Source organism: Drosophila rhopaloa, unplaced genomic scaffold, assembly GCF_018152115.1.
Source record: "Drosophila rhopaloa isolate 14029-0021.01 unplaced genomic scaffold, ASM1815211v1 contig_178, whole genome shotgun sequence".
In the NCBI taxonomy this organism is placed as follows: Eukaryota; Metazoa; Arthropoda; class Insecta; order Diptera; family Drosophilidae; genus Drosophila; species Drosophila rhopaloa.
Window position 1 is genome coordinate 9,367,325 of NW_025335059.1, and position 25,040 is coordinate 9,392,364.

General features: G+C 38.7%; 5 protein-coding genes across 16 annotated transcripts in view; 3 read left to right on the plus strand and 2 right to left on the minus strand.

Annotated features, from left to right (window-relative positions):
- The window catches only part of LOC108037537 (RYamide receptor), a 37,391-nt gene extending 33,197 nt beyond the window's left edge, over positions 1-4,194 (plus strand). Inside the window, exons 4-7 of the mRNA XM_044459068.1 lie at positions 1,699-1,767; positions 2,839-3,143; positions 3,424-3,515; positions 3,829-4,194. Coding sequence (XP_044315003.1) covers positions 1,699-1,767; positions 2,839-3,143; positions 3,424-3,515; positions 3,829-3,953 — 591 coding nt within the window. The 3' untranslated portion in view covers positions 3,954-4,194. The remainder of the gene's footprint in view (positions 1-1,698; positions 1,768-2,838; positions 3,144-3,423; positions 3,516-3,828) is intronic.
- Positions 4,195-4,260: 66 nt separating this feature from the next.
- Positions 4,261-10,768, minus strand: LOC108037535 (endothelin-converting enzyme 2). The gene is given in 10 exon segments (XM_017114123.2): positions 4,261-4,749; positions 5,100-5,298; positions 5,458-5,506; positions 5,826-6,657; positions 6,714-6,996; positions 7,110-7,498; positions 7,500-7,684; positions 7,868-7,962; positions 8,023-8,182; positions 10,294-10,768. Coding segments are annotated over 10 exon segments (2,643 nt in total). The 5' UTR covers positions 10,400-10,768; the 3' UTR covers positions 4,261-4,404.
- Positions 9,058-9,891, plus strand: LOC108037536. The gene has a single exon (XM_017114125.2). The coding sequence runs from the start codon at positions 9,126-9,128 to the stop codon at positions 9,672-9,674; it is 549 nt and encodes a 182-aa protein (XP_016969614.2). The 5' UTR covers positions 9,058-9,125; the 3' UTR covers positions 9,675-9,891.
- A 1,425-nt stretch (positions 10,769-12,193) lies between the features above and the next one.
- Positions 12,194-17,194, minus strand: LOC108037532 (protein spaetzle). 12 transcript variants are annotated; one of them, XM_017114110.2, is made up of 8 exons: positions 16,357-17,194; positions 14,734-14,850; positions 14,477-14,554; positions 14,094-14,234; positions 13,970-14,030; positions 13,463-13,817; positions 13,001-13,182; positions 12,194-12,549 (listed from the first exon to the last, which is right to left on the minus strand). In XM_017114110.2, exons 1-7 carry the CDS (start codon positions 16,417-16,419, stop codon positions 13,002-13,004), a joined length of 996 nt encoding a protein of 331 aa, XP_016969599.1. In that variant the 5' UTR covers positions 16,420-17,194; the 3' UTR covers positions 12,194-12,549; position 13,001. The 12 variants fall into 12 exon arrangements, with proteins under 12 accessions (XP_016969599.1, XP_016969598.1, XP_016969601.1 ...); XM_017114109.2 differs by having other exon boundaries at positions 13,463-13,841; XM_017114112.2 differs by lacking the exon at positions 14,734-14,850 and having other exon boundaries at positions 13,463-13,841.
- LOC108037534 lies at positions 12,570-12,991 on the plus strand. Its single transcript, XM_017114122.2, has one exon. It carries the CDS (start codon positions 12,773-12,775, stop codon positions 12,899-12,901), a length of 129 nt encoding a protein of 42 aa, XP_016969611.1. The 5' UTR covers positions 12,570-12,772; the 3' UTR covers positions 12,902-12,991.
- Positions 17,195-25,040: the final 7,846 nt, after the last annotated feature.

A 25,040-nucleotide genomic window follows, 5' to 3' on the forward strand; every position in this document is an offset into this window, starting at 1 on the left:
AGAAATTTTCTATTTGTCTATTTTAATTTTTTTCTGTGTGGGCGAAGGGAAAGTTGGGGGCAGAGGTCATCACCCGGCGGACTCATGCTCAGCGGACTCGTGTCCAGACGTTAGGGGAAAACACAGCATGCACATATTTGTATAAACATTCATTACGAACTTGCATGGCTTCACTCTGTTTGCTCCTCGTGAATTTGCTTTGACGCCTGAACAAAGCGCCGTATGCTTAATGTTGACATTGCTAACACTCCCAACTGGATGGCCAACTAACGAGGCCTTAAAACGAGTCAAATGGCCTCATTGCGCACTTGAGTTACCCCAGCAACGGCTTTTGAGTCAACTCCCGCCGTTGAGCTCTTGCTCATTCCATTTTCAGTCGCATTTCCCGGCGATTATGCCATAACATTTCCATGCAAATATGATTCAATTTATTTCCTTGCTTGTCTGCTTGTTTCAGAATTCAATTTAGATTTCGCATATGATTCGTTTTCTGGCAGTGCCCTTAGTGCCCTTAGTGCCCTTAGTGCCCTTTGCATCGTCGGCAGCAGTGGTAATTCCCAGCTATCATCGTCTGTCTGGCTGTGTTACTACTTTGACGGTGATATCTACTTCTTTACCCTCAAGAAAAAATATATATTTTCAGTGTTAAACTTATTTTGTAATTATTCTACAAGAAATAAGTATAAGCTGAAAGCGCCCACAATTAAACATTTAATGTTAATTTCCAGAAAACAGCAAAATACACATTTATGTAATATTTTGCTTTCTGAAATTCATAGTAGTTTAAAATCTATTAAAAAAAAAGAATTTATATTTTTTACTTTCTATCGCACTAAATTTATTAGCAAATTATGAATACATTTTTTTTAAGTGTATGACTTCGGATGTGTAAACTGCGCTTAACATCTTTATCGTGCCTTTGTTTCAGGCCGTAAACCTTTATGTCTAGTTTTTCAGGTGGTCACGTTGAATAGACGTGGCCACTGAGATTGTCGTTAAAGTAAAATATGCCGTCATATTCGCCATTCTGTCGCAGGTCGATTGCATCTTCTGGCAGAAAAACCATCCAAACTCACCTGAATTGGGTAACTTTTAATAGCCGTTGAGATATTAAAGCCCTGTGACTCAGTAAACTTCAGTACTAACTAAATACAACTTAACTTATGGATTTTCCGTTTAACCTTGACGTGTCAAAGGCCACCTCCTTCCGTTGTGATGAGAACATTTTATAGGTAACTTGCGTGTCGAAAACGAAAGTAAAATATACGATTTTTCGTTAAGAACGGGAAAAGGAATAACATTAAATGCGAAGCCTAAAAGTAGGCACATATCTTAGCTCACACATACACAGACTTTATTTTGGTTCCAGTTCATAATTACTTGCCAGCTCCCAAACAGAGCAGCAGTACTGAAACTTAAAGATGCCAGATAAAAATTAGTTTTAAGAGGCCATAAAAGTGGGTCATTGCCTCCAAATATAAACAAACTTGAACTGGATGTCCCAGTTTTATGTTCTGCCATAGATTTTACGGCTCGGCGGGATGTGATAAGAAGAAATTTCGCCACATGCGAGGGCGGTCAAGGTCGTAAAGTGAAACAAGAGCTGAGGGATGTATCCCAAGGTGCACGACCGCAGTCCTATAAATAGAATTTGAATTTATGTGGCCTTTAACAAGCTTTCTTCCCTTCCTCTTACAGATGATTAAGATGATGCTAACGGTTGTGATTGTATTTACCAGCTGCTGGCTTCCCTTCAATATTTTGCAGGTGGGTACACAGTCAAAGGAAGATATTATTATATTTATATTTCGAATTTTTAATTCTATGAAACGGCATTTTTTGCGATCGCATATATATAGTAACGTATCCATAGCATACAAACCACACTATTAAAATATTCACACAATAAGCCACTTGGAGTCACCCTTAAGTCACCCTTGCAAAAAAAAATCCTTAATCGAAGGCCAAGCGGAAAGTCCCCAGCATTAGTCAAGATCACACTTTTAAAGGCAATCAAAACTCGGCTTCCAGACGCATACTCCAATTTTATAAATAAAATCGTTTATAAAAGGGAGCGCTTGTATTCAAGAGTGAATGATGCACTTGAAGCCAAGAGAAATTAAATTCCATTCAATAAAAAGCGAAAGTTCCTTCAGTTTTTCTTTACTAAAGCTCACAAGAAACCAATCAATATTAAGCAAGCTAAAACACAAGCTGGTAAAGAAAAAATGAAAGTAAATAAATTTAAAAAAAGAGTACTTTTAAAAATACTGATAAAGTACGCATCAACTAGGATATATCTGCACCCTAGTACTCTTGGTCAGCTATTTAAAAGTGTCAGTGATCTACGAGAGAGATGCGCAAATTACACTACGTGTTACCGTGAAGCCCCACTAATATAAGTCCTACGTTTAGTCACAAAAACCATTAAAAATACAAATTCTAAAAACAACCAACACAATGGCAGTTCCACAACTCTCGGAATTTCATTAGAACCAATTGTGGATCAAATCAAGGAGTATAAGGCAAAATAGGCATAATTATAGAACCTCGTGGTGCTATGGATATGTCACTATATATCTAAATTGTTTACAAGTTATTCAATAAATTTCGATAAGTATAGAACGCATCAAACATCAAATTGCTATTTAATAGTCATATTTTATATGGTTAAAAAAATTTTTTTGACGATACTGTAATATCAAAAGCAGAAAACATGAATAAGAAATAAGTAGTAATTTAAAACTCTAGCCCGTTGTAACATTTAGAAGTAATATTTAGGTAGTAAGATTTTCAAATGATTATTATATAATAAAATTCGGAACTTTCTCCCGATAGCTTTTGCTGAACGACGAGGAGTTCACGCGCTGGGTGCCGCTGCCGTACGTGTGGTTCGCGTTCCACTGGCTGGCCATGTCGCACAGCTGCTACAACCCGATCATCTACTGCTACATGAACGCCCGCTTCAGGGGCGGATTCATTCAGATAATGCACCGGGTGCCGGGCCTGCGTCGCTGCTGCTGCGTGAACCGCTTCCTGCGGAGCGGCGGCGAACGCAGCTACGAACCTACCGGTGAGATGCAAGTCAAGTACCAACGCCAAGTCGGTGATGGTCTAGTCAGGAAACCCAAAATACGCATTAGGTGCTACCCCTCTTCTCTTAGTACATCCGTATTGATTGTTTCTTTGAATCTCTGAGTGTGTAGAGCGTCGCCGGAAGCCTGTTGCTCCCGATCTGGAATTTTTAGCCAGTAGTAGCCGTAGTTTGTTCTGTTCTTCTTAAGCCTTGCATGCCATTCAATTTGCACGCAAACAATTGCGCATGATCTGCACCACCGGCATTTTCCCGTTTACTAAGTCTCAATTTGGCAGCATTTTCTAATATTCTTAATTCGTTTTCACGCACCACCGGTGGAACCAAAGGAACGGCCACAGCATTCCATCTTCAACGTATGAACACATGCAACACCTACATCAGCACCCGTCGAAAGTTACGAGCGAATTCTACGCAAGTGGTAAGTAAAGTTTATGGGTTCAGATTTTGACTCTTCAAGGATCTGAACTGGATCTGTACATACAGGCTTAAAAAAAGGATAGCCTTATGGAATAGACTTCGTATTAATATGCATTAAATTAAAATTTTTTGAACTTTTTAAAAATGTAAACAAAAATATTCCTTTTAACTAAGATATCCTCTTTTATTATTCGGCATTATCATTTGCCAAACACAGGGCTGGCATTTTTATGTTGAATTCTATAATCAATTTTCTAACTCCATTCTATTAAGATTATATTTATCTTTCTTCCCCATTATTTCCCGAAAACTAGAACCGATCTTCGTGTGCCGAGACGTCAGCCCTGCGGTAGCTGCCAGTTCAGCAGCGGAATCACCTGCCCAGCGAGCGGCAAATGTTGGTCCAGATAAAGTAATTGGCAACAGCGCGGAGTTTTAAATCGAAGAATAACCATTACCAAAGAACGAATCTCCCACAGACACCTGTCTGCTAAGTCTATATGTGTGAGTGTGTGAGTGTCCGAGTGTTTTACCTGTGTTTTAAGTGTCCACTCAATGTAATTTTACTGAATGTATGTTAAAGGTAATCATTTAAAAGTATATATGTAAAATATTCACAAAAAAATAAGTGATCGTAATGAGCAAGTTCAAATAAAGCCCCGAAGTATGCAATGCAAATTTTAATATCTTAGCTTTCACACATAAAATGTAGCCTACATTTGAGCTAAGAACTCAGTGGAGAAGCGTTTACCATTTATTGCACCACCATCAAGAAAAGTGCAAAAGACACCAGTATAATTGATCTAAACCTATGCCTAACTTAGTTACAAATGGGTAGAAAAATCACTTGACTGTTCCTGTTTCAATTGGTTATTCGTTGAGCATATCCATCACCAAATGCGGCATTTGGGCTGGTTGGGATTCATGGCAGATCCTCTGGCGCACTTGAAGGTCCTGGCAAATTCGTCGGAGTTCGAGAGAACACCTCGTAATCGCATCTGACCGGGACAATGTGAATCACTGAGGGCATAGCGCGAAGCTGCCGGCGTATAGGTCTCGCACCACAAGTTCCCAAATGAGATGAAGAACAGCTGCTCGTGGGAATAGTGCTCCAATCCGGGCAACTTGGTCCGCTCACGGCCCATTTCCTTCACGAAGAGGCGGTACGCGTAGAAGGCCTCGCGCATTCCGCCGTTGTCCGCAATGTTCTCACCCAACGTTAACTCGCCATCGATCTGCGGGTTGTGGGATAAAAGCACCCATGTAAGTATGTACTCAATACAAAGATATGAAAAAATTATATACATATATACAATGAAAAATAAAATGAATAAATAAATAACTTGGGTCGTTTAACTTTAAGTAATATGAAACAATTTTAAATTGTGAGCAACAATATATTAAAACTTTAATGATATTTCATATAGGACAATCAATTTTACTGAATCAGCATACTGGGCTGTTTTCATTGTTTATTAACAGTAAAGTTTAGTTTTAATACAAGTCTTTCAAAGATTAGCTTTTTGCTAGCAAAGAAACTGTACTGTCGAAACCACACACAATTGTTAGAATGCAACATACTCACATATTCATCAATATCCGCAAGGTGGTATCGGGAGTACTGCTCCACAAAGCACTCGGTTCGGTTCACATACTCGTCGATGGTCCGGTTGGACCACCATTCGACCATATTTCCAAAGCGGTCGAACCTCCTGCCGCTGTCATCGAAGCCGTGCGTGAGTTCGTGGCCCAGGATTGTGCCAATTGAGCCATAATTGAGCGCCCTGCCGAGGACACAGACGCAACATGGGAGGTTAGGGCCATTCCGGGAAGGGATTAGTGCAAGGTGCGAATGCGAGGGTGGAAACGTGCCCATGGCCCTGTTTGCCGGCTATCTCTGTGCTCAGTGCTCAGTGCTCAGTGCTATTCCTGGACGGACTTACTCTAGACCAAGGTCGTAAAACGGGTATTGCAAAATGGCAATGGGCACAGCTGCAAAATAAGATAGTGTCAGGATTAAGGACTTCACACGCTTATATTGGTTTTACTCAGAAAAAGTTCTCTGAAGTTCAAAGAATCGTCAAACTCAAATTAAAATCTAAACTATTGTACACAATGCGACTATCATTTGGAAGTCATCAATTATTAGTTGGTATTAACCTCTGTTTCTCAAAACGACTAAATAATTTAAACAAAAACTTAACATGAGCCCCATAAACTAGTTCTTGTATTTGTTAGCTTTTACGGTTGTATAATTTAAGAATATGACGATACTCCTCACTTTTAGTACTTTTTATTACAGTGTACTTACTGATTGCATTTGATTGAAAAGTGTGGAAGGCATTCACGTTCGAAGGCGATGTCGCCCAGCCAATGGGCTCCGGCTTATCCATTTCGTTCAGCTTGTCCATCATCTGCCAGTGGACAAAGTCCATGAGGTTCTCCAGGTGGGTGCTGACATTTACCTCAGCCCCCTCATAATAGGCATTCAGTACGGTGGCATTTCGAAGCCAGGGCGGAAATCCAATGAAGCTCTTCATTTCGGCTGACTTTTGGATAGTCCTCCGCTTGGTGGCCGCATCCATCCAGGAGGTGGACTTCACTAGTCGATCGAATGACCGCCGAATATCGCTCAGCATCCGCTCCACTCGAGGCAGCTTATTCCTGATGAACTCCTCGTCCGCCAGGACATAGCTCACAGCCATTCCAAACAAACTGTTCACACCATTAGCGCAGTAAAGGGATCGCGGAGTGCTGCCCTCCGTTCCAATGGCCACCCTCATGTATTCCGAGTGGAGCAGCCGCATCGCGCTCGATGTGTGCAGCACCAGCTCCTCGATGGTGCTCAGCCACAAATAGGACTCGATATGTGAGGCTGGAGTATCTTCCAGATACTCCACCACATGCTGCAGATACATAATGTCCGCCTGGCTGGTTATTATTGTCAAGTTCGTGGTCATTTGGACATTGCCCGCATGGCGAGTGCCCTTCAGGATCAGCTCCATGTAGCGCACCCAAATGGGCAGTGTCTTGGGGGCAATATTTTTGTCTGTTTGATTCTGCAAATCCAAAAGAGAAATGTAGATGATGTCATCCGCCGGGTTCTTTGAGGGCTTAGTCATGTTCTCGGCTTCCTCTTTTAACTGTGGGTAATTTTTTGGAAATTTGTATTACTTATTTTACGTATTAATATACCCACCTCGTGCACTTTTCTTGCTACTCTAACACCCTGTTTGACCAGCTCGGTGATGCCAAGGGTGGCCTCCTCCTGGTTTACATTCGGATCCACATAGAGCAAATACTTCTCGATGACTTTTCGGACGTAGTGAAGGTAGGCCGCCATTCCTGTGCTGGTTTGCTTGGCTTCCTCCTCCTCCTCGCTTTCCCGATCCTGCTCGCTGTCGTCCTCATCATCGCTGTTTTGCATGAAAATCGTTTTCCGATGTATCTTACGGAGTAACTTGTGGGAGTCATCATTGTTGCTGAACGTAAAAGGAAAATACTTATCATTAAATCATAAATAACGTCTGATTTATCGTGTGAATAACTTGGTATTTTATAAATATGATTCATACAATTTAATTTATCTACTCACAAAGGGAATGCCGAGTCAGTCTCCGGAGTTCCCAAGGCAATACGATTGATGGAGCGGTTGAAGGGATCCGGAAATACATCGAAGCCTATGATCAGGTCCATGCTCAGGTGTTGTTTGATGGCCACAATAGACTGCAGCCAGTTGTAGCTGGCATTAGCTGACTTTGTTGCAAATTTGGAACCACTTCCTAGGGTGAGATTCAAAGCCGTGGGCAGAACGGGCAGTCCAAAACGCGCTATATATCCAACAAGAGGCTCCAGATCCCGCGTGTCCAGGAGCTTCGTATCCATACAGGCCCTGTACATAGTTTTGGCCTTGCCCACAGCCTCTGGCTCCGATTTGGTGATGTTTGAGCGCAGGAATTCCCTCACCAAGCGCATTATGTGCGCCTTGACGCTCCCGGAACCAATCGTTCGAAGTCACGGAGTCGGGACGCGGATGCTCGTTGGCCCACCTGCCGCAGGTGAATTTGTAAAAGTCCTCGCAGGGATCAGTCTGCTCGTCCATCGCATAGATGAGGCTGGCCGCTGTGCGGATGCACTCCTTGCTCCGACAAATCGAGCTGGATTTCTTAACTGGAATCAGGAAAGAAGGTAAGTACAAAATACAATACTTCCTAAAAGTATAACTACAATTGTTTCTAGAAATTTAAAATTACTAAAGTAAAAACACTTTAATTTATGTAAAAAATGCATAATTAATTTAGTTTGAAATTAAATTTCTGGATTATTGAATTTCTGGATTATTTAACTACTCACGGCTTAGGCTTACGATTATGATTGCTATCAACAGAATGATTACTAGGGCCAATAGTCCGCCCAGGACCACTTTGTGGTAATAACTGCGACGAAACCTAGGTGCAGAAATTGACAGATATTAGAGCAATGGGAAAAGTTGATGGTGGTCCACTCACTTGGATTGTATGCCAATTAGATTCGGAGATATGGGCTCGTAAGGCATCTGCTTCCCATTCGAGCTCTCCGTTGCAGAATTCTGTCCATGTCCATTGGCAGTTGCATTTCCATTGGCACTGCCATCAGTTCGAATGGGTGCCGATAGAAGACTAAGGTTACCTGTAATTGGTGTTTAAAAATCATTGATGACTTGGAGAATGCGTCCTAATTGGTCTCTGCCCAAGCTCAATTAGATTTGAGAAATGGATTTCAATCAAAGACAGCTGTGCAGAGACACACGTTTTATTAACACTAATTAGTCTATTGTAGTCAATTGTGTTTGCCCAACCAACGCAAACCACCCATATCCACCCCATCCGTCATCCGTTGTTCGTGTATTCCATTTTATCTTGATCTGGCGCAATTTTCTGTCCCTGTCGTCATCGGTCAGGTGAGCCCTCTCCACTGGGTGTCCCTAATCGCCTGGCTAATGCATACACCTGTCACAGCCAAAGTCCTGTGACTGCGGAACTGCATGGCCATGTACATAGTCACTGAAAAGAAGCGTTAGACACCGGTGACAACGTCCGGTTCAATGGCCTCAAAACATTTCGCGTGTCCGGCAGCAGTTTAAAATATCAAACCCCAGTTAAACACATCTTTGATTTGCAAGCGAAATTAGGACAGATAATGTTCGTTTAGTCAAACAACTAACACAAGTAATATACTTTTTTAAATAGAAGATAATAATTAGGACTGGCCTTGTTTATAGTTTATTGCTTCAAAATATTAATACAAAATTAAATACAAAATAATAAGAATTATTTTAAATTTATTTGAGAAATCAAACTTCAAATTCTAACTTTATTTGACTACAACTTGAATGATACAAATTTACTTTGCCATTACCCAAAAAAATTTAATTGATTAATTTGGTTTCAGAAAAGGGTTAAATAAATTAGAAGTTATTCGGCGTCTATAGGTTTTAATAAAAGTCAATATATGTATATAGGCAAAAGGGTTCATACTATCTTAAACGTGTAGCCTTCAGTGCGTTGTCAGATGTTATTGGTAGGCAGTATATATTTGTATATTACAAAATTCAAAAAATACAAAACACAAAATGTTTCGTTCTTTTTCCGTACTAATGTTCAACACCTCCGAAACCGAAGCAAACCTCTTTGGCATGGCCGACGATGTGTACAACACTATCGAAATATTCAAGGAGGCGGCCAGATTCGAGGCTAAGATCGCTAGACCTTTTAAAATGGTGTCCAACATTATAGACTGTTTGGTGTTCATGGCTGTGGCTCTAATCGTCGTGGCTTTTATCATGCACGATCGTATTGTGGTCTTCAGAAAATTGGCCAAAATCAGTCGCCAGAGAAGCCAAAAGGTTGCGGTGAAAGAAAAGAAGATTCCAACCCCAAGAAAAGTATCCAGTACTTCCCATCCTAAAAGTTGTAATGAAAATGATGAGGAACCAGCAGAAGATGACGGAAACAGCATCAGAACAGGAGTAGATGACGAGGACGCCATCACCCTACAACCCAGTGACCATGGAGAAATTAGGGAAAACACCATGGTCGGAACTCCTAAATGGGCCTTCAACTGGCTGTCCACATTAAGAAATAAAGATTTTGGATCGATTTACGATGGCTGGTTCCGGTAGCTTACAAATACACCTTATACATTGTAAAGTTGTCCGGTAGTTCGATCGGTGTGATTGCTTACGGATCTTTGCGGTGAACGATTTGAATTAGTTATTGAGCGCTTTCAATAACCACAAATTGCCTTATTACCCTATAGAAATATGAACATGCACTTAGTACGTGAACATGACTCATGAAATTAAGAATTTAATAAAGAAGCATTTTCATAAAAATTGATTTGTGGATATTTTCCTTCTTAAGTTAAATCAAATTCAAAACACACGGAAAATGTAGCTAATTTGGTTTTCTCAAGCATTACATTAAATATTACTAGCTAATTATCTTATTTTTTGTATATTTCACAAAAGATACCTTTTTTTTTATATTTTCATTTATATGAACTATTGTGAAATTTAAAGACAGAAAGTCTAAAGGTTTTTAAGTTAGGCAAAGCGGAAGTACTATTAGAAACAATTTTTAGGAAACACTTGCGGTTTGTTTGAACACACGTGGGCTGTGCAAATAACCGAACGAAAAGAAAATCTATTTTAAAAACTATTTTAAGAAGAGCAATACAATTGGATATTAATTATTTCAATGTATATTTTATAAATACATTCATACACATAAAACACATACCCGGTGTCTGCAATCTCTGGAGAGGTAGGGTCTGCTGCTGCAGATTATCGCTGAAGAAGCCATGGTTTATATTGCCCGTGGTCCAGATGCGGTTGCGATCCTCCATTGCATGAGTCAATCCAGTTCCGAGATTAATGCATATTCCATGTGATTTTTCTGCTAATTTTACACTTAGTACTGGTGATTTTCCTAGGCACTCCAGGGCATATTAATGAGCTGCCGATAAGCTTCGTACAAATGCACGTCACAGCGCCCACATGTTGCGCTGACACAGGGAACAGTTCGATGCAGAGTGGGTACAGCTGAACAGTTTATCGTTTGCTCATTACTCGAAATGTTTTTTTTCTCCTACTGCCAACAGCAGGCAGTTGCATAATTTGGCATTATGTGAGGCCAAAACGAAAGCTGGAGAACTGCACTGTAGAACTCTGGAAAAATCGACTCGAAGTGGAGCCAGTGCAACGGGCGACTGGTCTGAAACAGCGACTACCGGCGATTTGGAGCCCGGGCGTCGTCAACAGAACGTATTTATACGGCGCCGATACCTGCGCCAGCAACCGAATAACAACAATACGGCTGGCAATAGCAATAATACTACCAACAAACAAATCAGGCAACCCCCATTAACTCCTTCAGCCATGCAAATGTGCTGCGGCAATTACCAGCCCCCAAAGCGACCCACTCGCCCGATTCCATTCCCACCGAAAAATGTCGGCACTGTCTGACTGTCCTGCATGTTGTCCGTATTGTTGTTTGTTCTATCCTATCTATTTTACAAAGGGTCGATTGGTTCCCTTTAAAAGTAAAACAAATGATGGCCAAATCAGAAATGGTTTCTTTATACTAAAGCGGTTGTACCAAAAAGTCATGATTGCTCAAAATGAAAACATATTTTATTTTCTATACTACACATTTGTTAATAATGTAAATAGTATAAGCTTATATCCCACTTTACAGCTTAAGTATGGCAATCGCGACCAGTGTGCATTCTTGTCAAATCTGTATAAAAAAAGTTTTTAAAACAGCTGTCGAACGTTTATTGCAAGTGGTGATTATGTATTAAAAGTATTACATTTCTGCAGCTTCGTCATGGCATTTCACTACTGTTATTCAAACCCTCTATTAATCCATTTATCACAAAGCGCTTTTAAGTTAATTGCAATCCTTTTAAATGCGTGTTGAGTCATAGAACAATGAAAAGCCTTGGTTCATCACAAGTTTCCATTCACTTCATGACAAATTCCCAATATTCCCGAGGTACCCAGTGTTCGGATACCAAGTTCTAAATTGTTTTCACAGTGAATCAGTATAGAACACGAACGGACGGGAAGTGACCACAATCCGTGGTGTGGATCCAGTGGCGTAATGAGAAAAAGTACATAACAATTGGAACCCAAACTCTATATATATTTAATACGCGGGGAAAGATATATGGATAGTTGCTAATTGATATGGACTATGGTGTGTGGCTATTGGGAGGTGCATGATTGATGACCCTGGGCAATGCCACATCGATCAGGACACGACACTAGTTTTTGGCCAAACGGAAAGGATACCTAATAATAGTAATTAAATGGTGGCACTCTGCCCGACCACGAGGAATCCACAAGCATTCGCATTGTTCGCCCTAACTTTGACATAGTTTATTGTGCCTGTGAATCGATAACTAGTATTGATTTATACATGTGCCACCTCAAGGCACATCGCGCATACGCCCCGCTGTCAAAATGAAACTCCAAAACAATCCAGTGCATGTTATTCTTGTTCCGGCGGAAGCCAGCCCTTGGGAATGTGTTTACACTCACTAGGGTGTAATTGGTTTGCGCTTCGGGGCGAACCAAGTTATTGTTAATAAGCAAATAAATTGTCCACCAGGTACTCGCTGAAGGGTTCAAAGAACTTTACTTTGCTGGCATGTACTTGCATTCATTTATTATACATTATCTCATTTTTAACATACATTTTTAGATGGTATTTTTTGTCCTTTTTTTTTGTATTATATTCTAGCATGCACTTCTAGCTTACACATCAAACGAGGAAGCCAAAAACGGATATATGACACAAATATGTTTACAGTGAGTTGATTTAAAATTCTATATTATTATGCACATAAGTCTAAGCGTGGATTCTGCATTCACGAGCAGATTATAATTGTATTTTGTGTGCGTGGAAGAACTACAAAAGTACAGATTATAATATGAAACAACGACCCCTGGACAGTTTGGCCTGCAATTCTGTGGTGGGCGAAACTTGATGCTGCAAAGAGAAAAAGGAATACAATAAATATTTCTGATCTACTTAGCATGGTGCCAATGTCAAATTCAGTTGTGTATCGATTTAATCTGGACTCAGTCTTAAAAATCAATTTCTTAGAGTCACAGGAAACGCTCTTGCAATAAATTTGAATTCGTTAAAAAGTATACGCCGAGAAACTTTATTTTTACGATTTGCCAATTGTTTGTTGTTATATCTCATACTGATGGATCGCGTGGTTGGCAATTTGGAGAACAAGTTCAAGTGTTTGGTGAAGGCAGAGGGAAAGGAAATGGCCCTCAAGTTGGTGGGATTCTACGCCGTCGGCTGGACCCTCCGCAAGTTGGTCAAGTGAAGGGCTCGCATTCAAACCCTTTCTCAACCAGTTGACTGTCAGTCGTTTCAATTTTGTCCCCCTTTAAAAATTTAATGTACAAATAAATTGTGGTCTTACCTCAAATAAGTTTCAGAAGGGCACACTTGCAGCAGGAAGGGATCTTAAATGCCTGCTGCACCACGTCCAGTTTGCCCTCGTTCTCAATGCTGGCTAGATTTTGCAGCACATAGTGCTGCCTGCAAATGGGCTTGTAATTATTAGCAAAGTTGGAGGCGTAATCGCAGGGTAGATCGGCTCCTCTGGGGAATTACGAAAGGATAAGAGTTAGACAAGTTATGGTTCATTTTCCACTAAAAATGTTTTTTTCTTTGTTTTAAAGATCATCATTCATGATCAAAGATCTTATATCTCCATAAATTTTCTGGTACGTCAAAATGTATTGTGAATCAAAACAAATACAAAATTTCATGTTTTAGTTTTTTTCTAGAAATTCTTATTTTTTTGACCACCAAATGATTTAAATTTAAATTATTTTAAAATAGCCATAGCTTTTGTAGGTTTCAAGTTCATTTAACTCACTCGCACTCCTCGAACTGAATGCCCTGCTTGAACTCCTCGTTATTGACGATCAACTGCCAGGTGTTGTCGGCCCTTAAGCCCTTTTTCGGGTACATAATTCTCCGGCTGGATTTGCAGAGATACTCCTCCTCATTGGTGGATCCCACGCGTGCACTCACGTCAGTAGGCTGGAGGTCGTCGAGGAAAAACTTGGCAAACTTGGTCTCCAGCTTCGTTTTCAGGGCGGTCAGGTCCGGATAGTTGTCCACCTGACTGCAAAAGGACTTGACCTCTTCGTTGCTATCCTTTCCACAGGGCCGGTGGCCAGCGGTAGCGGTCGCATTTTCCAGAGGCTTTGAAGGCGGCCAATACTTGCCTGAGGAATCGGGGAAGACAATGGCTAAAATTAGGCAAGCGCCAAAGGCAGTTGGCCAGTGAGTATGGGATCGATTTAGTAGTTAGTTTTAAAGCATGTAAGAGTTTCTAATGTAACTGAGCATATATAATCTATGGCATACAGGTACTTACTGTCCGAGGGTCGTCGGTGCTGGGCGGGCTGGTCCGCTTGCACTGTTTCCGGTTTTGTCCCCTGCAAATAGACGAACGTATCGTTAAATACCAGATTCAGCTTTCCGTCCGGGGAGCGCTGCACTTTGAAGTATTGATCTGGCTGGCTCAGGCTGTGATACTGATGGTAATGGTGTTTCGGTTCGGGGATCGGGGACTGATTCTGGGGCGGATCGCCAGGCTTTGTGGGTATGGGCATGAAGGGTGCACTGTCAGCAGTCGTTGTCTGTGCAGGTAAAATTTAATCGTGTTAGTCTTGAAGCTTATGGCAAAAAAGTGGCACAAAGACAACACAACAAAGATCAAATGAGCGTTGAAATGGGGATGCAGAAGAGGATGGAGGAAAAAAGAAGTGCGAATTCGCCTTTGTCCCAGGGTCAAAAAGATCACCGTTTAATAGAATTTTAATCTGATCAAGGTCGGTTATTTAAATTAAAGGCAATTTAAGCAATCTTTTGATACACTTACATTCCAAACGGTAAGACCCGGATCATCACTCACTACAAAGGTTTTTCTGATGCTTTCTTCAATTTGATCGGCCCCGTGCTGAAGTAAAAACGTCGAAATAAAAAAGACAAGACGAAAGGCTTTAGTCTCGGTTCGGAAAGGATGACCACACAGATACAAGATTTGGGATTCGGGATAGGAGAACAAGTGGATTAGTTTAGTGACACCCTGGGACAAAGCGTTCAAACCTCTTTCGCTGTTGATTCAACACCGTTTACCTTCTGGGAATCCATCTCACGTAAAATTAACCTTAACATTGTCACTTCCGATGCTGCGTTATTTGCCGACGTTTCGGCAAGGTGTCGCTTCGACATTTCGCAACTGATTAAAACTATCTGAAAGATACAGGTGAGAGTTTTGTTTGCGGTTCATCAACATTGCCAAGACAACGGGGTATGAAGTCGTAGGACGGTGTTTGTTTGTTTGTCACTCGGACTCGCTCTGCCTGCCCTGTCTCTTTATTGCCGGCACTACATTTGCGTTTTCGAAAGGTTTGAACAGCTGTTTCTTGGGCAGGCGCAGTTTTTCTCTCACCTTCGGTTCAGTAGTTGAGACCCGAACCTCAAGATAGCAGCCGCTAGAGCCCAAAATCTGAGCTGATAATTTTGTTATAGACAGAAGCAAGTAAGAACGATTTAATGATGATGGTAAAAAATGAAATATATATAAAAGCGAGCGATCCTAAATATAAAATAACGAGCATGACCATAAATACAATAACAAAATTTCCTAGTTCAACAACGGATGCACCGATAACCTCAATACTATTAAAAATAGAATAACAGATAAGTCTGCGTCTTAATTAACATGCATAAAATAAATGGCATTAAAAATAATCTTTATTATTATTTCAAAAAATATTAAAACTTGAAAATCAACATTTCTTTCTCTTTGTTCTTTAATCTAAAATAACAAACGAAATTGGTACTTGCCAATCGTTTACAAAAAAAACGATATTTAGTGTCAAGCGATATTAAATCGACTGCCTGAGAGTTTTTAAGATTTCCCGGAATTGTTTTTTCCCCAGCCATTAACCAAGCTATTAATCGCTTTCATCAGGGATTTGGGTTGAGGCAAATAAGTCAAACATTAGATAAGTTTTCCATCCCAGGTTTAGGTTTTCCATGAACCCATTGGAACTTGGTAAAAACTAAAAATGATCTATAGAACCGGTTCGGTGTGGAATTCGTGGAAAACCTGAAAGACGGACTTTCTAACATTCTATGTGCAACTTTCAATTTATATTATTATTTCGTTTTAATTGATGTTCTTACAGAGTGATCATCCCTTTTGTCGGCAGTAAATTACCTCAGAAGTCGTGTGCAGAATGTCTGGCGTTTTTGATGTCAATTAATATTATTGCAATGCCGTTAATATGCATTCATTATATGGAGAATAAAAATTGCACATAACTTGCCGTTCGCAATGCAAACAGGTTTTCAATCCCTGACTAAATATAAACTTGATAATGCCCTTCGGGTTATTGAAATTTTTGTACAGCTACAAAAAACCTAAAGTGATACGGATCGAAAAAAAATTTTTTTAGGGAATAGCCCATAGCATCAAATTTGTTGCAATGATATGAGAGTTGGGTGAAGCAGACAGAATGTAACACAAAACAGAAACAACAGGAGCACAGTCGAACTTTCATAACCAGATCAACATGTGAAATAGAAACAAAACAATATTATTTAGATACTCGTATGTGTGACAAGGAACGGCTTGAGGTTCTACAAGATTATGCACTTATCAAGTTTTGGACTTTTACATTTTTTAAAAATTCTACTCAAATTCGAGTTATGTATGTTCGACTATTTGAGATTTCGGAAAAGAGTACTTACCGCAGTGATCAAGGCGAAGATCAGCACCATGATTTTTAATAACGTTTGCCACATAGGTGTCATCGTGTCCGATGTCGAGGTAATCAAATTTGTATATAACTATATATATTCTATGACGGCGACCGTCTGCGTCGTGGATTAATGTTATTATACAGAAGGAGATTGGCGGATCGTTAGCGGCTTATACCAATTTTCTTATTTCTACCACTTTGTTTTTATATCACCGTTGTTGTTGATCTTTTTTATGGGCTTTGTGTATATAAAAAATAAACAAACTGACACGACTAAATGTTAATGCCGGGCTTTTATATTGGTAGCGGTTACTGTTTCCGTTGCCGTAGTTGTCAACAGTGGATATTTATTTATAAATATTTTGTGGCTCTTTGTGATATGCTGTCTATTCCGTTTTATTTGTTTCCTTTGCACGTTTGCGAGACTCAGGCAGACACTTCAATTAGTCGGTTTGCTTTTCACTTTAGTTTCGCTCTCTCGCCACTTTAATGGAACCGTTTTTGGCAGGTCGCTGGTGAAATGTCTCGATTTTGTTTTGTATTATTGGGCACTGATTAAGGCTTCCGTTATCCAAGTTGGTTATTCCCAGATGGCTTGATCTTGGACTTTTCGGTTCTGTGCGTCGGCTTGGAGTGACACGAAAATTGCGGGGCCCTGCGCTTTTATGGACCTGAAACTGTATGCCACCGATCTGCAATTGAGTCTTATAGCGCGCGCTGGGATTTTCCTATCGGATCAAGAGGCTTTAAGTTAATTCGGTTTCGATTTCTGCGATCGAGAACACACGACAGCGAGAGCGGGCGATTGGGAGGCAACTGAACTGCCCGGAGAGTTTCGACTCTGACGGCTCCCCAAACATTGACAAGTGCAGCTTTAAACGAAGCTTGCCAGAGTGCGAGCGAGAGAGGGCGCTGGGAGAGAGCGAGACGGTGAGCCGGAGAGGGGGTAGGGGTGGTCGAGATGGATGGAGAGAGCGATGGAGCGGTGTAGCGCAATGCGGGAGGAAGCGAGAGATTGGATTGTGTGACAACTGACTTGCCGACAAACTTAAACATATTGAATCATTTTGCACTTAGAGAAAACATTCTCTCAAATAGGATAAAAAATAATATTTAAAAAAACACGTTGTGAATCAGGCTTTAATAGGAGCCTGATTCAAAACGTGTGTTATATTAAAAATATTATTCTTTATCCTCTTTGAGAGAATGGTTTCTCTAAGTGCATGATGATTAAAAATGTTTAATTATAATTATGTTTTATTATACCAAACAAAAATTAAACAAATTCAAAACTTAAAGTCGAAATCTTCTTGCCCTAAGAAATACTGTAGTCTAAAAATAAGTAAAGTATACATAACTTTGAATAGTTCTAACAAAAATCGGACCAACTCGGTCCGATAAGAACACCCTTTAACATCCTCTTTTTATAAAAATAGTTGTTTTTTTTAGCTTAAAGATTGTATTTGTTCATAGCAAACATTTGTTTATCAATTTTAATAATTTCAACACATATGAATAACCGTTGCCGTTTAAAAATTAAACAAATTCAAAACTTAAAGTCGAAATCTTCTTGCCCTAAGAAATACTGTAGTCTAAAAATAAGTAAAGTATACATAACTTTGAATAGTTCTAAAATAAAAATCGGACCAACTCGGTCCGATAAGAACACCCTTTAACATCCTCTTTTTATAAAAATAGTTGTTTTTTTTAGCTTAAAGATTGTATTTGTTCATAGCAAACATTTGTTTATCAATTTTAATAATTTCAACACATATGAATAACCGTTGCCGTTTATGTTATATACAAAAATATACTATCAGTAAAGTTTAAAAACTCTGCGTTAAATTATATATGATTATAGCTCTGCCGAACTTTAGACATGGAAGTCAAGGATCAGCTGATAGCATGTTTCCTTCAGAGTTTTAAGCTTGTGTTAGACATTTTGAGCGACAGCAAAACAATCTTGATTTGGTTTTCTTGTTACTCACCGTTCTTAAAAAATCGCTATCAGTGGATGTCATAAGTGCACTTTCGTGCATTTTATTTTCTTTAATTAAAAATTAAGGTTTCAAAAACAAACTAATTAATAGAATATTTATGATTGGAATTCCCAAGAATCTTAGCTTTATGTTAATTATACATAGGTATTGAAGTTCGAATGGCCATACAACTGTTCTATTTAACACCAATTAAAAATAGCCACTATATTCTATCTGTAATTTAGAAACCAATTACAGATAGAATATAGTGGCTTTTTTTCAGTTTGATCATTTCATTAATATAAGTTTCAATCGTAGTATTAACTGAATTTCAAATGTCGCTTTCTTATTTAAATAAACAAATAATAAGTAAACAATGCCCTTCCTTAAATGTGTATTTTTTAAAATTAAATATATATTTAAATATTGTACCTATTTGTAATATATTATAATTTGTTTTTATTTATTTTTGTTAAAATTTTTTAAAGCGCACACAATATTATTGCCGACACTTCTGAGGTAAGTCTAGCACTTGAAGGGCACCCCTTATTTGGCTAAGCCGGTGTTTTTACCCGCAAACACCTGTTGGTGCTGAAAGTAAAAGTAAAGCCGGTCCAAAGCTCCCATCAAAGCTCTAAGAGCTCACCTGCTCTCAGCACCACTACCACTAATACTAATACTATCTCTTCGATAGCATCCGTCTAATATATTATGTATTCCGGACAGGTGCCGCACACGTCAGTTCCGTCGGCGCACGCGTCATGCGAGTCACAGATCCAATGCGCTATAATTAGTGATATTGTATCTGCCATCAAGAGTGCAAAGTTGTTGGGAAAGACGGTGACTCAATTGGCATTTCCGAGAACCCCGGACAAAAAACCGCAGCTTAAAATCGCGCACTGCCAATATTTGCCATGTAACAGGCATATGACGCAGTCGTATGAATGCATTTTTTTTGTTTAGTGGTTTATGGTCCATCAGACAAAATGTCATTCGCTCAGGAAACCTTGAACTTGCCTTCACAATATGTTGGTGCTTTTTCTACAAATAGAGATATCTCCCCCTTGGCATTATTAGCTGATATAAAGCGTTTTCGCAGAACTATAGTTGCACCAGAAATTCATGAGAATTTAATTTATCAATAAATACGAGTAAATACAAAATAAAAATGCAATAAAGGGTAATTGTAAAGTTTAAATGGATATGCGTGGGTTGCAATCTTAATGGTTTCATCACACATTTTTTATAGCTCATTCTAGAACACAAAATATATTTTATGTTTGTATTTGCTTCTCACATCAATTGAGTGGATACAAGCTCAGCTGTATGGTTACTTTTAAATATCACATTGTTTCATAATATTTTTGGAAACTTTTTGCATACTTTAGGGCCCGAAAAAATTTTGATGCCTATTTGTAGGCCAATTTTAAAAACATTAAATAAAGCTATCTTGAAAACCGCTTTTTATGATACAAGCTACATTTTTTTTAAATTTAACTATAAGTTGGTATTTATCTTGCCATAAACGGAGTGAGTAAACGGAACTGTTTAAAGAACATATAATTAGTCATAACCATTGAGTTTGTCTGTAAAAGTTGTACAGTTTAGTTCAATAATTTATTGGAAAAGGTCAAGTATTTTCACAATGTTTTGCAATAGTTCCAAAGCTGCTTGCAATTAGTTGAATTTAAAAAAAAAATAAATTTTATCACCAACAGTAGCTTCTTTTTTAATTTCAGCATAACCTTTGATTTAATACAGTCAACACAATATTTATTCGGACACCCGTGATTTTGAATTTGATTCATTAATAACTCAACAAAAACGTAACGAAAACAAACAATTTATATTTCATCGTGAAGGTTAACATTCTTAGAATATATTTTAACAAAAAAATAAGGAACTTTCAACAGTAAAATTAGATATTTTCTTAAATGAACTTGAAAAGTCATAATTTTACGCACAAAATTATTCGTACACTTCATATAATATTAATGAAAAACATATTTCTTGATGTTTTAATATTTTTAATATTTGGTGGGTCCTCCACTAACATCAATGACAGCTTGTAAGCGTCGACCCATGCTTTTACCAAATTGCTTGTCTCATTAGCGCTAATTTGACCCCATTTAGCCATCAATGCAGTTTTTAAGGACTCCCTGGACGAAATGACGTGCTTCCGAATCCTTTTCTCAAGAATATCTCACACATGTTCTATGGGATTTAAATCAGGTGACTGGGGAGGTGTTTTCAGCTGCTTGCAGTGATATAAAAGCCACTCTTGCACAAAAGACGAAGAATGTTGTCTTGTTGAAACAATATATATCACTTGGAATCAAATTTTCGCTTAAAATGTTTTTGTACATATTTTTATTAATTTTGTCGTCAATAAAGACCATTTGACCGACTTCTCCTACCGATACACACCCCCAAATCATTACATTCCCGCCACCATGCTAAACAGTTGGAATTAAGTTCTTCTCATTCATGGCTTCATTTGGTTTCCTCCACACTTTCAAGGGCCCATAGTGTCCAAATATGTAAAATTTGGATTCGTCGCTATAAACTACGTTCTCCCAAAACGAATCCGGGTGGTTATATGCAGTTTTCCAAACTCCAAACGCTTTTTTTGTTGATGGCAGAAATTAATTGCTTTCGACGAGCAATTCTGCCATGTAAACCAGCCTTGTACAGGTAGTTTCGGATGGTTTGGGCTCAAACTTTTTTATTTTCGCTTGATGTACATTCTTTTGAATTGTTGTAGATGTTGTTTTCGGATTTTTCAGGACTGTAGACATAAATTTCCGTCCCTCACGTGAATACAGAATCTTAGACCTTCTAGCTTTCTTGTGATTTGAAGCTCATTATTCCGTTTTTAAGTATTTTTGGATTATACTATGTATTGTGGAAGGTGATTTTCCATTAATACGACCGATTTCGCGATAACTACGATTTTCCAAAATTAATTTAAGATAGATTTTCGAAAATCTAGTGACAAATCTTTAACTCCTTCCATTTTGACCAATCGTATCAAAAAACACATAAAAACTAACAAAAACAAAAAAGCACGCCGAAAATTACTCCGAAGTAATTTCAACTAAACTACTTTAAAAAGAATCGCCGATTACCGTTGAGTTCAGAAATAAACACAATAAATGAGAAATGTACGAATAATTTTTGTGCAACATTTTAGCAATTTTTTTGCTTTTCTTTCAATATTTGTAAGGCTAATTTAAAAAATTAAATTTTTGTTTGTGTAATGTCTTCTGAAAATCACTCTTTCTATGATACGTACAAAAAAACCTGCTAAAATTACGAATATTTCGGCAAATATGCTGTTAAACTTGATAATAGACAGTGTCTGAATAAATTTTGTGCTGACTGTATGTACTCAGTAATTGGCAGACTGTGCGTGTCTTTAGACACTACTATAGTACTATAGTACTTCAGGTCGCAGATTAGGTAACATTAGCTACTCTAATATCCTCCAAAACAAAAGAGACATTAATTTATATAAGGTCCCAAAAGAAAAATGCGTAAGGGACAAGGTGAATGAGCTGCCATTTTGCTAACGACTTTATCCATTTAACCTAATAGTTATTAATCGGGAAGGAAACAGCTTTATTCCGGGCACACTAATCGATGTGGCACCTCGTCGGGCAACTTGTAATCTGGAATGTAATTTGGGAATTGGCCAATCAAGTGAGGATGGCCCAAAAGTCAGGGCAAGTCAAGCGAGCCAACTCCCGGGTCAAGTTAACGTGAAAATGGTGAAATACGCTTAATGACAGCTTGCTCATGCATGTGTGTCCAAGTGGTTATATCTCGGTGTGTGTCCGACTGAATAAATAATGAAATTGCATTGCACATTCAATAAAATATTTTCAAACAGGCACAATTAAAGCGGCACCTGAGAAAAATGTGGACGCACCACTTGGCAAAATGCAATTTCAGCCATGACAGCGCCATATGCCAGCGTATTTCTTGTGCGTTCGCCTCGAAAATAAACATTCGAAACAGGCAACCAGGACGAGATCGCAGCTGTTGCTCAATTTGTCGGCCGAATCGATTACATCATAGCCATAATCTCAGCTGAATTATTTTGCATTTTCTTTTTTTGGGGGAGTGGGGGCATGAAAAATGGAGATGCCCCTTACTGAAGTGCTAGGCAAATATCGGTCCAAACGCCAGGCAGGCTTTCACTTTTCCCTGGCCAGCTGGCTGGCGTTCCATATCCATATCGGTATCTACAATACTGCAAATTGAATTATGCCATGCAGTTTCCTCTCAAATAGGCACACAAAAAATATAATAGAAATCGACCAAAAAATGCCGAAAACGAGTTCATTTCCGATATGGAATCTCAGATATATTTGTCTCCGGTGCAGCCAAACATTTGTGAATTTGAAGTTGAAGTTCATTGCGCAACTAACGAGCAACTGCAGCAGGAAGTCGAGGAAGTGGACTCTTTGGTGGCTTTGGTGTTCGGAGTTCGGTGTTCGGGTATTTTCTAGCATTTCCCAATGCGCAGCGGCCTGTTATCGCACTTCACGTTACACTCTGAAAACTTTTCCCAACACATTTTTACATTGCGCTTATTTATTTTTGCCTGCCTGCTCTGGCAATTGCCCCACGTCAATTAACAAAAAAAAAGCGCAGCACTAGCAACAGAGGAAAACCCGTGAAAAGTGAGTGAAAAATTAAAAGCACATGTGTGTTTTTTGGACTCGGACTTTGGTTGGATGATGATAAAAAAGATTGAAAAAACCCGATCATCAAAATGGCAGGAAGTGGCACTCTCGAGCCAGGCACTTTATATTTATTTATTTATGAGAGGTCTCAGGACACGAATTCCTGTGACAGTAATGAATCAATTTTAATTGTAAACTTATTGCATTCCTGTATCTCATCGCTTCATTCATCTGCCATTTGCTGATATAAATTGTATGTTAAATTCAATAAGATACTTCCTTCCTGCTTAAATTTGACCGGTTGACGTTCGATAGTTTTTCTTTTTTATCGCTGCAGTGGCGTATACGCAATGATGGGTGCGGGCCATGAGCTACGTTAAATTGGATTCACTTTCTGTGCATTCAACTTGAACTGAATGGCCACGTTGTCGGTTCAACAGAAATTTAACTTAACCACAAATTATCCCAAGCAAAGAAAAAATGTATAGCTCCCAGCTCTACTCTTCAAGTTGACAACCCAATAAACAGCAGACAAAATATACAAACAATATTAAGAAAACAATTGAGCAGAGGAAAAAAGTGAATGGCGAAAATTCCACGAATTACGAATGGCCTTCAAATCGTTTTGAGAATTCAATAATCAATCAAAAGTTCAATAATCCAGAAAATAATTACCTTTTAAAAGACTATTTTAGAACTTTAATATTCGGTATTTTAAAATATGAAATTTAATACAAACATAATATTTTGGTTTTGCATAATATTTTTCAACTTCCTAAGGTACATGAATCCAATCATTTTAAATGGGAACGAGCGAAATGCTTTCCTACAAGACATTTAGTTACCTTAAATATTTACAAAATAAGCCAATCACCATGAAAGTTCTACTTAACATGCTACTTTGTTAAATCCAAATAATTTTTCCAACTATGTTTTAAAAAACCTTTTTTTCTGTCGTAGAGTACTACCACTTAAAACCTTTTACGGCAGCTACCGCCCCCAATCGCAATTATATTGTCCCATTAGTATATATTCGCCAACTATTACATGAGTCGGGGTTTTTCTTTTTATTTATTTTGCGGCTGTTTGCCTTCCCCCGTCTTGTTTCCTTTAGCTGTTTAACAAATTTACAGTTTGTTAACTACGAGAGCTTAAGTATTGTGTTTGGGTTAAGTTTTCTTCATGCTCATTTCGCGTTTTGCATTTATGCAGTTGCAGTTGCAATTGCAGTTGCAACTTCAGTTGGCAGTTGCAGTTGGTCTGTCTGAGCCCATTTCACTTTCGGTTAGATAACTGTAGTCCGGTAAGAGGTGGGGATTTTTTGAATCGCAGATCTGCCTATTAGGACTTACTCATTTGGCTCGACTTTGTCACCAGGTAATGAAGCAGGCAAGCAGCTGAAACTGTCGTTTCAACTCCCATTGTTCGCCTCGGCACATTGTTCGCCTTAATTGTTTGGCGCATTTACAAATGAACCGCTTCTGACATACTGACAGTGAACTCTCGTCGAGAGGAGGGCCTAAAAGTTGACTTGCACCCATTTGTCGCAACATTAGATAATAGCCTCAAGTTCGCATTGTGTTGATTTTTTCGGGGCTCAGCTTTTGGACTCTGCAGTTGAAGGCTTTGATCAGTGGGCAACGGGCCTAGGGTCAAGGTTGTTGCTCTTAAATAATTTATAATTTCATTAAAACTTATTCGAAATGGATCAAAAAATTATCAACTAAACAAAAATTTAGGCATTTTGTCCTAATATTTTTTATTTATTATCGTTGGTTTTAATTCATTTTTGCCCAAAACCATTACCCTTTTTACAGCAAATATATTTAAAGTTCTTGTGGAAACAATAATTTTAAAAAAGTTCACAAGAACTAATAAATTAAATAACGAAAAGAAGAAGAAGAAATCACCTTAATTGTATTAAAACCCTTGATTTTTTAGGTTGTGATTTCCATTTTATTTCATTTGTTATTGTAACATTATAAAGAAATCAAATCTAGTAA

Excerpts from the sequence above, each read along its gene's own strand:
- LOC108037534 (XM_017114122.2), top strand. The coding sequence starts at position 12,773 with ATGGATCGCGTGGTTGGCAATTTGGAGAACAAGTTCAAGTGTTTGGTG.
- LOC108037532 (XM_017114109.2), bottom strand. The coding sequence starts at position 16,419 with ATGACACCTATGTGGCAAACGTTATTAAAAATCATGGTGCTGATCTTC. Across the intron at positions 14,555-14,733 it reads GTGAGATGGATTCCCAGAAG|CACGGGGCCGATCAAATTGA; the intron begins GTAAACGGTGTT and ends TTTTTACTTCAG. Across the intron at positions 14,235-14,476 it reads CGGGTCTTACCGTTTGGAAT|ACAACGACTGCTGACAGTGC; the intron begins GTAAGTGTATCA and ends TTACCTGCACAG.
- LOC108037536 (XM_017114125.2), top strand. The coding sequence starts at position 9,126 with ATGTTTCGTTCTTTTTCCGTACTAATGTTCAACACCTCCGAAACCGAA.